Raw genomic sequence first — 15,144 nt, forward strand, 5'->3', positions numbered from 1 at the left:
TTTAGAGTTAATTGCAGCCCTTAGAGTCCCTTGTCCAATTACTTTTGGTCCCTTGAAAAAGAGGAGGCTCTGCATTACAGAGCTATGATTAATAAACCCTTTCTCCGATTTGGATGTGAAAACTCTCATATTGCAGCTGGGAGTGTGCACTTTCAGCCCATATTATATATATAATTGTATTTCTGAACATGTTTTTGGAAACAGCTAAAATAACAAAACTTGTGTCACTGTCCAAATATTTCTGGCCCTGACTGTATGACGGACTTTTCCCATTCACGTGTATTAAAGTGTGGCTTACTTATTCATTGACCGATGGCTTTTGTGTTGCCAATGTTGCCATCTAGCCCTGGCCCATAGGATCATACCAAGGATGGGCTATGTAAGTGGTACTGCACACAGGGATGCTGTTTTGGCCCATCAATGGATAATATATATATATATATTTATATATATATATATTTATTTATTTGCAATCCCCATGTATTTGACTACGTAGTGAACTAACACCAACCTCTTTTTGTCTCCGCAGTGGTTGACAGGGTTCTGAGAATTAAAGACCACTTTTTGCAAGTCAAAGACAAGAGATATGCCCTTGTTGTCAATGAATTTATCAGGAAGGTTGAACTGGAAGAGGTAATAAAGACAATACAAACACTTAAAGTAAAAAGAATCACTAAACGATAACCAATATTAATTGCTACATATTTCATACCATAGCATTATGTGATGTAAATGTGCTTTAACCACCTGTGACCACTGAAGTCCAGACACCCAAAATTGTGTTCACCACAAAGAGCCCACACAGTCTGATTAGCTTGTCATGGATCGGAGCATGTGTATCAGCCGAATGTAGCAGTGGAGAATGCTCACACAGAATCCAAAAAGACAACGACAGCCCATATATCACTGATGACGCCCGCTATATTAGGCTCACACGCCATGTGGCTGCTGGCTACATTTCCTAACTGAGGGACTGTTTTAATTGTAATTAATTTACAAAACAAGGGCGTCTTCACACGTCCATCATTAATGGTCCAAGTGCAGACTGATATCTGGAACGGCCATGGATCTCCTGACCCAACCTCAACAGCCTCATGGGTGTTTATGAGACTGTAGAATTTGGGTCAAGGCAGGGCATGCCCAGACTTCACAATCTTCACAATGTGCTCGGTCCATGAATTTCGGACTTGTGAAACTGGATTTACTGGAAATATCATTTGCAGAGCTGTGGGTGTCAAGAAAGTATCTTGGAAAACCCTTATGGTGCCAAATCCACCTAGGCAGTGATACATCACAACTTGGAACTGAAAAACGTGAGGTTGATTTAGGAGGAGAAGAATCATTGCAGCCTAACCAGCAATTCTATAGGTGGGCTATACATATTATATAGGTGGCACCTGCATAGAATGTAGTGGAGTACTTAGTGGATATATGTAGAATTTCTGTATAACATGTTATATGTATAGGGAGGGCTATGAGGGTTTCTCGCTGAACAGTTCGTATCTAATCTCCTAAATAAACAGGATCTGTTAGAGAAATAGATAGAGATATGTGTGCTTTCTGATATGGATGATGTCCACATGCAGGAAACAGGAAGCCTTCCTCGTGTCAGATTTGTTATTAAGGGACTGCAATGTAGAGCACTTATCAGGTTTATACAGCTGGGCTGTCACTTTTCAGACATTGACTGTTTAAGAAAAATATGGACTCCCATGAAAGTGATAAGAATCAAATGGGCATGTTCCTCTACTCCTTATGTGCATAATATTTCACTTGTTAGTGTAGAAAGAAAGTGGTAGTAAGAAGTTTCAGCCGTTTTGGATCTACATGCAAGTGTATAAAGTCATAAAAATAAGAACATACCGCTAATCAACCTACAAACGAGGCACGACATGGCTTTATGGGCAGTTAGCAGGATATCGCCCCATGGGTGATGTGCTCTCGTCAAACCTAATGCTGATTATTTTCCCCTGTAAATAGGACTTTACTCCCATAGCCATGATTATTGACTTCTAGTGGATAAGTCCATTTGGGAATTAGCACATAGGAACAATTATATGAAAGACCAGTTGCATCCTGCGCACAAAATGCACAAAGTGACAGAATACTGCTTTAAAATATATCTAGACTACAATTCCAACCTAAATCTTTTTCCATTTTCAGGTATTTCAGAAGTTGTCATTGACTGTAAGCTACAAAAAGTTCCCAGAAAGCTGCAGAAATCTTCTAAAGAACTTAATGCAGGCTCATACAGATGTGAAATTTGATTTTGATAAAGAATCCATGACATGTGTCATCAGTGGACCATATGCAGTGATTCAGACCATGGCACAGGAAATATTAAGCAAATTAGAAATTGGATATACAAACTTAAAGCAGATTTCATCAGATACACGAAGGAAAACCAAGAGTGACCTTAAAAATTATTCTGACCTTCAAGATAACACACAAGTTTTGCACCAAAGATCTGTGCCTGTTTACAGCAGCGAACTTGAAGCAAGATACAGTGATCCGACCGAATCCCTGGAGCAATTGCAAGAACCTTTTGTCTGGGATTCTGATATCTTCAAATACATACAAAAGTTTCAAACGTCTGAATATCAAGGGATATTAAACAAATATCATGTTCATGCGGTGGATGAAAGTGGAGATGGAATTACCACAATTTATCTCCAGTCTGTAAAAGGAGGTAAAAACCACTTGGCAGACTTGAGTTCTGCACGATTCAGGCTCATGGGTCTTTATCAAGGTTTAGAACTGCTTCTACGGAAAGAACAGATAGACAAGAGAGATGTAAATAGAGATCAGGAATTTCATAAACTTCTTTTGAGAGACCTCCAAAGACTGTATCCTATGCTTCTTTGTCATGACGACGAACAATATCTGTACCTTATTGGAAATGGGGTTGACGTGGCTCAAGGGAAGCAATACATCAGTGATGTACAACTGAAGTTTGATAGGCCATCAAGTTATCGAGATATCCAATTTAAAGCAAGTGGGTCAGCTACCATGTCAGAAGTTAGGTCACATTCTGTGTCCCCTACCTACAAGCATGAAAGCAAAGTTGGAGAAAGCAAAGTTGGAAACAGAATAGCCGCCTCATTTAACATTCCTACAACACATAGCTCATATGCACCAAAGTCCCAAATAGATGAGAAATACCTGGTATCATCAAATAGTTATAGCAGGCAGCTGCTAGATCGTGAGAAAGTTTCCACTATTGACAAGACATCTATCAGATCTGCAATTACCAGTGATTTTAATAAGACTGAAGATTTGAGTCTCTTGCAACCAAATGACAAATCGGAAAGCAAAACCATGCCAATGTTCAAAAAACTAGATGTACTTCCAGTCCTGAAAACTGGGAGAGAGGATATAAGGCAGAGTAGAGCCACCTCCAAACATACAGGTCCACTCAAACCTGTCCGAATTACGAAAGCATCAAGTGAGCTTCCATACTCTAGCTTGGTAGACATGAACTCACCATTAGTCGACTTCAAAATACCAGAAGGTAAGCTTAGAAGATCTAATAGTCTATCCCGTGTATATTCTAAAGAGAATACCTCTTCTGAGCAACAGAACGATCCACTGATATTCAAAGATGAAGTCATTGTGACGCATTGGCTATGGCATTATATTAATCAAAACTATGGATCTGATATCAAGAGTTGGTGTTCTGAGGTTGTGTTGATGGAGGAGGAAAAGCAATATGGAAATGTTTCCTTAAAGCTGAAGGCAACCAACAAAGCTAGTTTAATTTTAACAAAGGAAAGGCTTCAGCTATTATGTTGGAAAGAGGATGTACGCATCACTAGCTCTTGCCTTGACTATGTTACACTTGGGGTTCAAGGGCCAGATGATAGTGCGTTAACTCAGTGGTGTGAACTATTCCAGAAATGCTCAAAAAAACTTTCTATTAAGCTGCAGAAAGATAATCTTGTCCTTGTATATCCCAAAGAGGTCCAGGCCAGTGTCCTAAACGTGTACAGTCAGCACATAGAACCTAAAACAAAGTCACCTAGTGATGATACAATGACAGATGACGGTCAGTCGCCTTTACCCCTAAAGGACAAATTTGAGTTCTCTGACATTAACATGGCTGAAGAATATATTGCTGAGTTTAAGCAAAACTCCAAAGACGATGTTTTTGGCAAAAAACACCTTGGTGGTAAAGATAACAACTGTCCAACTGGAGGTTTGACCGATCAGAAGTATCCCCAGGTTAGTGGAACAGAAACATTTCCAGAATTCACTAATGAAAACAAAACCTATTTTAATAGTCAAGTGCCATCAACCCTAGATGAAGACTTTACATATCACAAAAATTTTAAAACATTATTTGAGGAGCGAAAAAGTAACTTGACGTCAGAGAAGCATCAGACGGAGGATTTCTACACCCCAAGAAAACAATTTGAAAATGTAACAACAGAAGTGAAAACTTTTGATCATGGTTCCTATACAAGTGAGGTCGTAACAGAAGAGATTGATTTCTCTCCATCGAATGTCCAAAATCAGACTGATTATGGTGACCAGGGTATCTCCACAGATGATTATTTGTCACAGAATCAGAGCAGTACAGCTCAGCTGCGGAGTCCTGCAGTCGGCCAAGAGTCAGAGATTATGAGTTCCACCATTTGTGTCCAATGTAAGAACAGCAGCGCACCAATTCAGACATCTGGTCAAAATATCTGTATTAAATGTTTCACAGCATCTATTATGTCTACCCTAAACGACAAAGCTGCCTTGGGAGCCTCCATGGTTTACACAACCATGAGCCTTCGACTACCTGGGTATGAACAATGGACTTCCTTCAAGATAATATATGAAGTTCCAGATGGAATTCAAAGGGTGAGTAACAAAATGCCATATCTAGGAGCTTCTACTTAACTTTATGAAAAAGGTGTTACCTTGCAAACGAGTCATCACACACTTTGGCATTGGGGGTGACTGGGGCTGATAAAGTCACAACTAAACATACCCACCTATTATTCAAGCATCCCAAGTTTGCAGACATGTGACATCATTGGTACTCATTTCCTCTCAAGAGATGCTAGACAATCCATTTAAGACAAGAACATTGTGGCACATTTATTTTTTAGGAGGTTGTGCGTGGTACTGAAGTTCAGTTGCGTCATACAGCCACACTGTAAAGAACAGTGTTGTGCCCGAGAGACGGGTGTGGAGTTCCCAGGGAATTCCTAGTAATGATCTGGGTCCGGCAACTCGGGTAAGGCCCCTTTCACACATCAGTTTTTTTCCATCAGTCACAATCCGTTTTGTGACTGTTGCGACGGATCCGTCGCAGATTGTGGTAAAACGAGAGAGACGGATGAAACATGAGGCCATCCGTCGCTAATACTAGTCAGTGAGAAAAAAACGTATCCAGCCCTGGATCCTTTTTTTTTACAAAATGCGACGGATTGTGACTGATGGCAAAAAACGATGTGTGAAAGAGGCCTAATAAAAAAAGTAAAGGAAAAATAAAGAAAATAAGACTAAAGCAGGCGCGCTATACTTACCGGGGCCGCTCATTAGCTTCATACATATTCACTACTTCACCTACCCACTAGCAGTCCTGATGTCTGTGATTCGTTGCAGTCAGCCTCTGTGACAGCGTGTCTTATTGCTTGCAATCACAGACCCTGTCTGTATGTCTATATCTTGGTGGAAAAAGTAATAATAAAAAAAAATTGGCGTCGGGTCTCCCCATATTATGATACACAGTACAGATAAAGCATACGGATACAGGCTGCAGCCCCCAGCTGTGTGCTTATCTTGGTTGTGTATCAAAATAAGAGGAACCGCATGCGTTTTCTTAAAAAAATTATGTAAATAAATAATTTTAACAAATAGCCTGCGGTCCCCCCAAATTTTGATACCCAGCCATGATAAAGCCCAACAGCTGGAGGCTGGTATTCTCAGGCTTATGAGACCCATGCTTATTGCCCCCCCCCAGTCTAAAAATAGCAGCTGCCCAGGATTGTCACATCAGTTAGATGTGACAATTTCTGAACTTTACCCAGCTTATCCCAATTGCCGTGGTGTGGTGGCAATTGGGGTAATAAAAGGTTAATAACAACTCACAGCTGCCACTAAGTCCTAACTGAGGCAGTTGACAGTCTGAGACCCCCCATTACTAATCTTTAAGTGAAAAGAAATAAACACCAAAATCCTTTATATGAAATAAAATACAAAAATCCTCACCATCTTTCACCCCTTTATTAACCCCCAAAATACCCAGGTCCGACGTAAGCTACATGAGGTCCTACAACGATTCCAGCTCTGTTAAGTCTGAAGTGACAGTGCTTGGCCATAGAACATGAATGCCGGCTGTGAGCTTAAGTCACAAGTCACATGATCCCTGCTGCCAATCAGTAGTGGCTTCACCCTCTTTTGTCTGAAGAGGGGGTAGTGAAGCCAGCACTTACTCGTTGCAGGGATCGCATGACATAGCAATGTTACGCAATTCTTGGGAGAGCCAGTGCTGATACCACTCGCTGGAACGGCGTTAGCCCCAGAGGTGAGTATAGGTGTTATTATTTATTGGGTGGGGGAAACATAGGAATCGAGAAGGGCTTGTCTGAGTAGTGGACAACCCCTTTAATCCCGCTGCTCATGAGTATTCCATTTTTTTTGTTGTTTGTTTTTTAATCCGCCATATGGTTCCAGAGACTCTGTGAACTTGTCTTTATGCTGCTCTGCTTTATTACTCTGTAAGCGCCACCCCCTTGTAAAGACTATAAAAAATAGCACTAACTAAAAAGACCCACACTTCAGCGAGGAAGAAAAGGGCCACTTTTGAGCAGGTGACAGGTTCCCTTAATTAAAAAAAAAATAAAAAAAAAAGGATGTGAGGTAATCAAAAGAATAGCCCATCCTTATATTCATATTTTTTTTTTACTAAGGCTGGAGATCCTCAACCAGGATGTGCGTACAAAGGTGGCAAGTTTGAAGCCTACCTGCCAGATAATCCGGAGGGAAAGAAGCTCCTTGTACTGCTGCAGAAAGCCCTGGATAAAGGCCTCATTTTTCAAATCAAGACATTTGAAACAGAAGGAAAAGTCATGTGGCACAAAATTCCTCATAAAACCTCCCCAGATGGTGGGAAGCAAAAGTAAGTATGTTCTGTGATAATGCTAATACTTCATCAGCCAGAGGAAGGAAACGTAGCTTCTATCAATCAGCTATAGGCCATCATAAGTGGAGGTCCTTAGGTTCTTGGTGGGACTTCCATGTTCATGATGGTAATACCAATCATTTCTACTCTCTCTCAAGTTGGCTACAGTTGCCAAAGGTAGGGATAACCCCGGCACACTATTCACTCCCACAAAAAAAAAGAGGTAGATGACGGTTGACATGCAAGTTTCTTTATTGATTACGTCTTACTCATTAAACCAGCACGTTTAACTAATGTGACTTACCGGATGTGGATTGTTTAGCACACTTCCAGTACCTGAAGCATTGATCCCAGAAGTGATCCTATACACATGTTATACTAGTACTATTGACATAACAGCAAGTGCCATACCTGATGCAATCCCCATCATTACACATATTGCAACTCATATTTGAAGTGACTCTGTATCTATTATACAAACCTTGATAAAGTCCAGTCTGACGAAGGCCCAAGGCCGAAACGTCGACTTGTTGTGGACGAATACCACATATACAATTTTTGCAGAAAATTATTTGATCAATAAAGAAACTTGCATGTCAACCGTCATCTACCTCTTTTTTTTTTTTGTGGGAGTGAATAGTGTGCCGGGGTTATCCCTACCTTTGTACTATATTTTACTCCACAGCACCTATCGGTGACGCAGAGCTTCCTCTTGTTTCCTGGCTACAATTGCCCGTGCCACACATGCTATTGCACGGGTGCAGCTTGTAGCTTTGCCTGTGACTTTTGCTTGCAGGTCTGACATGGTAGAAAATTGACCCCCACCTATGTGTAAGACTATTTTGGGGGATATTGGGAATAATTTAAGCTGGAGTGACCCGACGACATGTCGCACTACAATATCGTATCTCATGCTTTCCTATGGTGTCTCATTGCACCCTGTGAATGTTTCCATGTTTAGACTTCAATATGAACGACTTGTCTGCTAGATGTTTTACTAACATCAAGGTTTTTTTCTTGCAACTTTTTAGAGACTGCTGATACATGAGATATGACGCCATATAGCTTTAGCCTTAACGGTTCTGCAGTTTATTGAACAGAACATGCTCATTTCAACCTACAATCTCTTGTTACAGGAACGGATACCCAGATTTGACATACATGAAGACCACTGTAGCTATCCTTAAGGAAAATGGCATTGAATAGAACAAAGGAGAATGCAGACTATTGCTATCAGCACCACCCTTTACTTCATATCTACACCAGCCTCCAGCCCAGTAACTAATGAGACGTTATCGCTAATTTTATACTTTGGATATAATGACATGACTGGAGTAAATTACTAGAATTTACCAGAAGATTTGTTTCCTGCTTTACTATACTATATGTTGTATAACAAAAGCAACACAGAATTTCTTACATATACATGACATTAAATGATAACATTCCATAATCTTATTTAAAGAGGTGTTTTCCAAAACATACACAAAATGTTGAAGGACAGATGACTTGAGATTTCAAACAGAGAAGGCAGAGGTCATACATAGACTGGAAGCCGGGGAATCACAGACAGGGAGGCGAAGACCCAGTGTACAGTCAGGCCCCTGTACACTGTAATCTAAGTAGCAGAAAACATCAAATGGTGATTAACCACTTCACCCCAAGCCTATTTTCACCTCCTTGACCAGGCCACTTTTTTCAGTTCTGACCAGTGTCAATTTATGAGGTAATAACTCTGGAACGTTTCACTGGATTTTAGTGATTCTGAGATTGTTTGTTTGTGACATATTGTGCTTCATGTTAGTAAACTTTAACATTTTTTTGCCTTTACATTAGAGAGTTATGTCACACAAAATAGTTAATAAATAACATTTACCACATATCTACTTTACATCAGCAGCATTTTTTAAACATTTTTTGTTATGAAGTTAGACGTTTATCAGTAATTTCTCATTTTTCCACCAAAGTTTACAAAACCACTTTTTTAAGGACCACATCACATTTGAAGTGATTTTGAGAGGCCTAAATGTGAGAAAATTCCCAAAATTGACACCATTCTAAAAATTGCTCAAACCCACAAGTAAGAAGTTTATTAACCTTTCAGTTGCTTCACAGGAACTGAAGCAAAGTGGAAGGAAAGAATAAAAAATTTTACTTTCTTCGGCGCTCCATTGGGAGACCCAGACGATTGGGTGTATAGCTACTGCCTCCGGAGGCCACACAAAGCATTACACTAAAAAGTGTAAGGCCCCTCCCCTTCTGGCTATACACCCCCCGTGGGATCACGGGCTGCTCAGTTTTCAAGCTTTGTGCGAAGGAGGTCAGACATCCACGCATAGCTCCACTGTTTAGTCAGCAGTAGCTGCTGACTATGTCGGATGGAAGAAAAGAGGGCCCATACTTGGGCCCCCAGCATGCTCCCTTCTCACCCCACTCTTGTCGGGTGTTTGTTAAGGTTGAGGTACCCATTGCGGGTACGGAGGCTGGAGCCCACATGCTGCTTTCCTTCCCCATCCCCCTGAAGGGCTCTGGTGAAGTGGGATCTTACCGGCCTCCAGACTCTGAGGCCGGGCTCCATCCACAGACCCGGAGATCCTGCTGGATACGGAGCTGGGTACCATCAGGGACACGGCCCTGCAACATTCAGGTACTCTGTGTCCCCTACAGACAGGCACAGAACACGCCAGAGTTGCTGGGTGTTCTAGTGCGCCGGGTACAGTAGCGCTGTGCGCTGGGGTTATATGCACTACAGCTTTGCTGAGTGGCATTATTGTGGGGAACTACCGCGCCGACTGCCACTGAAAGCTGCGGCGCGGCTGAGACCTGTGGTGCGCCGGGGACTTCGCGCCGGCCGTGCTTTTACGACGGCAGCGCTCATAAATCTAGTCCCCGGCTTTTGCGGCCTAGTTACGGTTCGTTCCCGCCCCCAACCCTGTCATTCAGGGAAGGGGAGAGACGCGATCCAATGATCAGCGGCGAGGGCTGGAGTCTTATTTACATACTCCAGCCCTCTCACTGGGCACAGTGGGACGCCAGTTTCCCGCTCTTGGTCTGAACACGCCCACGGGCCGTCCCTCTTCACAGGACGCCGGCGGCCATTCCTGCAAGCAGTCTGGCTGGAGAACGGACATAGCCCTGGGAGACCCAGACAGGGGATTCTGGCGACCACACAACCGCTCTTAAGCGGGCGGTAAGCAGCACATATGTGCTGACCCCACTAGTGCCACAGTGTTATTTTGTGTACTTTTTGGAGGTACCTATATATATATATATATTGCACTGTAGGTCGCTTCTTGGCTTTATACCCTAGATTGCTCTGAGGAGACAACAGCATGTCATCCGCAAAAAGCAAGGGTGCCAAGGCACGGGCCTCATATGCTGCCTGTACCGCATGTGGGGCTGATCTACCGGCAGGTTCCACTGACCCCCATTGTGTGCAATGTTCGGTCCCTGTGCCACTTCGTCAGCCGGAGTCTATGCTAGTAGTGGCCCAGGCAGAGACGCCTGTGAACCCTGTCCCGGTGACGGGGACAGAGTTTGCAGTTTTTGCTGATAAGATGTCTGTGACTATGACAAAAATTCTGGAAACTTTGCAGTCCAGGCCGGTCACTCAGACCATGGGTACTGCTGATTCTAGTCCCCCTCAGTTGGAACTAATCCGGGCTCCAAGGAGGTCCCAGACATCACAGGCTGAAGGCTCTGACTCGGACGACAGTCCCAGGCAGCCTAAGCGAGCTCGCTGGGAGAGACCCTCGGCGTCATCACGCTGGTCAGGGTCTCAGCGAGAAGATTCTCTGTATGATGAGACAGAGGCAGGTAATCAGGAGTCTAGCCCTGAGACCGCTTTCAATCCGGATACCCCTGATGGTGACGCCATGGTAAATGACCTTATAGCGGCCATCAATAAACTGTTGGATCTTTCTCCCCCGGCTCCTCCAGCGGAGGAGGCAGCTGCAGAGCAGGAGAAATTCCATTTCAGGTATCCTAAGCGTAAATTGAGCACTTTTCTGGACCACTCTGACTTCAGAGAAGCAGTCCAGAAACACAATGCTTATCCAGATAAGCGCTTCTCCAAACGTCTTAAGGATACACGTTATCCCTTTCCCCCTGACGTGGTCAAACGCTGGACCCAGTGTCCAAAGGTGGATCCCCCAATCTCCAAGCTTGCGGCTAGATCCATAGTTGCGGTGGAGGATGGGGCTTCACTTAAAGATGCCAATGACAGGCAGATGGACCTTTGGTTGAAATCTGTCTACGAAGCTATCGGCGCGTCGTTTGCTCCAGCATTCGCAGCCGTGTGGGCGCTCCAAGCTATTTCAGCTGGTCTGGCGCAGGTGGACTCTATCATACGTCCATCAGTGCCGCAAGTGGCGTCCTTAACTTCACAGATGTCTGCATTTGCAACTTATGCTATCAATGCTGTCCTGGACTCTGCGAGCCGTACCTCAATGGCGTCCGCCAACTCTGTGGTGTTACGCAGAGCCTTGTGGCTAAAGGAATGGAAAGCAGATTCTGCTTCCAAAAAATGCTTAACCAGTTTACCATTATCTGGAGACAGACTGTTTGGTGAGCAATTGGCTGAAATCATTAAACAGTCCAAAGGTAAGGATTCCTCCTTACCTCAGCCCAGATCAAACAAGCCTCAACAGAGGAGGGGACAGTCGAGGTTTCGATCCTTTCGAGGCTCGGGCAGGGGCCAATTCTCCTCGTCCAAAGGGACTCAGAAGGAGCAGAGGAACTCAGATTCCTGGCGGGCTCTCTCACGCCCAAAGAAGTCAGCCGGAGGTACCGCTTCCAAAGCGGCGACCTCATGACTTTCGGCCTCCTCCCTCCGCATCCTCGGTCGGTGGCAGGCTCTCCCGCTTTTGCGACATTTGGCTGCCACAGGTCAAAGACCGGTGGGTAACAGACATTTTGTCCCACGGGTACAAGATAGAGTTCTGTTCTCGTCCTCTGTCGCGGTTCTTCAGGACTGTTCCACATCCCGACCGAGCCGATGCTCTTCTGCAGGCGGTGGGCTCTCTAAGGGCAGAAGGAGTGGTGATCCCTGTTCCCCTTCAGGAACAAGGTCAAGGTTTTTACTCCAATCTCTTTGTGGTACCAAAAAAGGACGGCTCTTTCCGTCCTGTTCTGGACCTAAAACTGCTCAACAAGCACGTGAAAACCAGACGGTTCCGGATGGAATCCCTCCGCTCCGTCATTGCCTCAATGTCTCAAGGAGATTTCTTGGCATCAATAGACATCAAAGATGCCTATCTCCACGTGCCGATTGCGCCAGAACACCAGCGTTTTCTACGCTTCGTGATAGAAGACGAACATTTTCAGTTCGTAGCCCTGCCATTCGGTCTGGCGACAGCCCCACGGGTTTTCACCAAGGTCATGGCAGCAGTGGTAGCAGTCCTACACTCGCAGGGACACTCGGTGATCCCTTACCTGGACGATCTACTTGTCAAGGCACCCTCTCAGGAGGCATGCCAACACAGCCTGAACGTTGCGCTGGAGACTCTCCAGACTTTCGGGTGGATCATCAACTTTTCGAAGTCAAATCTGTCACCGACACAATCACTAACGTATCTTGGCATGGAGTTTCATACTCTCTCAGCGATAGTGAAGCTTCCGATGGACAAACAGCGTTCACTACAGACGGGGGTGCATTCTCTCCTTCAAGGCCAGTCGCACCCCTTAAGACGCCTCATGCACTTCCTAGGGAAGATGGTGGCAGCAATGGAGGCAGTCCCGTTTGCGCAGTTTCATCTGCGCCCGCTTCAATGGGACATTCTCCGCCAATGGGACGGGAAGTCGACGTCCTTAGACAAGAAAGTCTCCCTTTCCCAGACGGCCAAGGACTCTCTTCAGTGGTGGCTTCTTCCCACCTCTTTATCACAAGGGAGGTCCTTCCTACCCCCATCCTGGGAGGTGGTCACGACAGATGCGAGTCTGTCAGGGTGGGGAGCAGTTTTTCTCCACCACAGGGCTCAGGGTACCTGGACTCAGCAGGAGTCCACCCTTCAGATCAATGTTCTGGAAATCAGGGCAGTGTATCTAGCCCTACTAGCCTTCCAGCAGTGGCTGGAAGGCAAGCAGATCCGAGTTCAGTCGGACAACTCCACAGCGGTGGCATACATCAACCACCAAGGCGGGACACGCAGCCGGCAAGCCTTCCAGGAAGTCCGGCGGATTCTGATGTGGGTGGAAGCCACGGCCTCCACCATATCCGCAGTTCACATCCCGGGCGTAGACAATTGGGAAGCAGACTTCCTCAGTCGCCAGGGCATGGACGCAGGGGAATGGTCCCTTCACCCAGACGTGTTTCAGGAGATCTGTCGCCGCTGGGGAATGCCGGACGTAGACCTAATGGCGTCTCGGCACAACAACAAGGTCCCAACCTTCATGGCGCGGTCTCGCGATCAAAGAGCTCTAGCGGCAGACGCCTTAGTGCAAGATTGGTCGCAGTTCCAGCTGCCCTATGTGTTTCCCCCTCTGGCACTCTTGCCCAGAGTGCTACGCAAGATCAGATCCGATTGCCGCCGCGCCATCCTCGTCGCCCCAGACTGGCCGAGGAGGTCGTGGTACCCGGACCTGTGGCATCTCACGGTCGGCGAACCGTGGGCGCTACCAGACCGGCCAGACTTACTGTCACAAGGGCCGTTTTTCCACCTGAATTCTGCGGCCCTGAACCTGACTGTGTGGCCATTGAGTCCTGGATCCTAGCGTCTTCAGGATTGTCTCAAGGGGTCGTTGCCACCATGAGACAAGCTAGGAAACCCACGTCTGCTAAGATCTATCACAGGACGTGGAAGATTTTCTTATCCTGGTGCTCGGCTCAGGGAGTGTCCCCCTGGCCATTTGCATTGCCTACCTTTCTTTCCTTTCTGCAATCTGGTTTGGAAAAAAGGCTTATCGCTCGGCTCCCTTAAAGGGCAAGTCTCAGCGCTATCGGTATTCTTTCAGAAGCGCCTAGCACGACTTCCTCAGGTACGCACGTTCCTGCAGGGGGTTTGTCACATTGTCCCGCCGTACAAACGGCCGTTAGATCCATGGGATCTGAACAGGGTTCTCATAGCTCTACAGAAGCCGCCCTTCGAGCCTCTGAAAGATGTTTCACTTTCTCGACTCTCACAGAAAGTGGCCTTTCTAGTAGCGGTTACGTCTCTTCGGAGGGTGTCCGAACTGGCAGCGCTGTCGTCCAAAGCTCCCTTCCTGGTGTTTCACCAGGACAAGGTGGTGCTGCGCCCGATTCAGGAGTTTCTCCCTAAGGTGGTATCCTCCTTTCACCTCAATCAGGATATCTCCTTACCTTCCTTTTGTCCTCATCCGGTTTATCGGTATGAGAAGGATTTGCATTTGTTAGATCTGGTGAGAGCACTCAGAATCTACATTTCCCGCACGGCGCCACTGCGCCGCTCAGATGCACTCTTTGTCCTTGTCGCTGGAAAGCGCAAAGGGTCGCAGGCTTCCAAATCCACCCTGGCTCGATGGATCAAGGAGCCAATTCTTGAAGCCTACCGTTCTGCTGGGCTTCCGGTTCCATCAGGGCTGAAGGCCCATTCTCCCAGAGCCGTGGGTGCGTCCTGGGCGTTACGACACCAGGCTACGGCTCAACAGGTGTGCCAGGCAGCTACCTGGTCGAGTCTGCACACTTTCACCAAACATTATCAGGTGCATACCTACGCGGCGGCGGACGCCAGCCTAGGTAGAAGAGTCCTGCAGGCGGCAGTTGCCTCCTCGTAGAGGAGGGCTGTTTTGCAGCGGTATCTTGAGGTATTAATTTACCCACCCAGGGACTGCTTTTGGACGTCCCAATCGTCTGGGTCTCCCAATGGAGCGCCGAAGAAGAAGGGAATTTTGTTACTTACCGTAAATTCCTTTTCTTCTAGCTCCAATTGGGAGACCCAGCACCCGCCCTGTTTCCTTCGGGATTTTTGGTTTTTTCGGGTATACATGTTGTTCATGTTGAACGGTTTCAGTTCTCCGAGGTTCCTTCGGATTGAATTTGTTTAAACCAGTTATTGGCTTTCCTCCTTCTT

At 45.7% G+C, this 15,144-nt stretch overlaps 1 protein-coding gene across 7 annotated transcripts in view; it reads left to right on the forward strand.

Annotated features, from left to right (window-relative positions):
- LOC142311490 (uncharacterized) overlaps window positions 1-8,469 on the forward strand; it is a 74,022-nt gene extending 65,553 nt beyond the window's left edge. For 6 of the 7 annotated variants that reach the window (XM_075349969.1, XM_075349973.1, XM_075349968.1 and 3 more), the window contains 4 exons: window positions 530-633; window positions 2,164-4,848; window positions 6,906-7,114; window positions 8,254-8,469. In XM_075349969.1, the coding sequence (XP_075206084.1) occupies window positions 530-633; window positions 2,164-4,848; window positions 6,906-7,114; window positions 8,254-8,323 (3,068 nt within the window). In that variant the 3' untranslated portion in view covers window positions 8,324-8,469. Of the gene's footprint in view, window positions 1-529; window positions 634-1,321; window positions 1,369-2,163; window positions 4,849-6,905; window positions 7,115-8,253 lie in introns of those variants that run through there. The other variant, XM_075349975.1, reaches the window with a different exon arrangement.
- The last annotated feature ends 6,675 nt before the right edge of the window (window positions 8,470-15,144 follow it).

This window comes from Anomaloglossus baeobatrachus, chromosome 5 (assembly GCF_048569485.1).
Source record: "Anomaloglossus baeobatrachus isolate aAnoBae1 chromosome 5, aAnoBae1.hap1, whole genome shotgun sequence".
NCBI lineage: Eukaryota > Metazoa > Chordata > Amphibia > Anura > Aromobatidae > Anomaloglossus > Anomaloglossus baeobatrachus.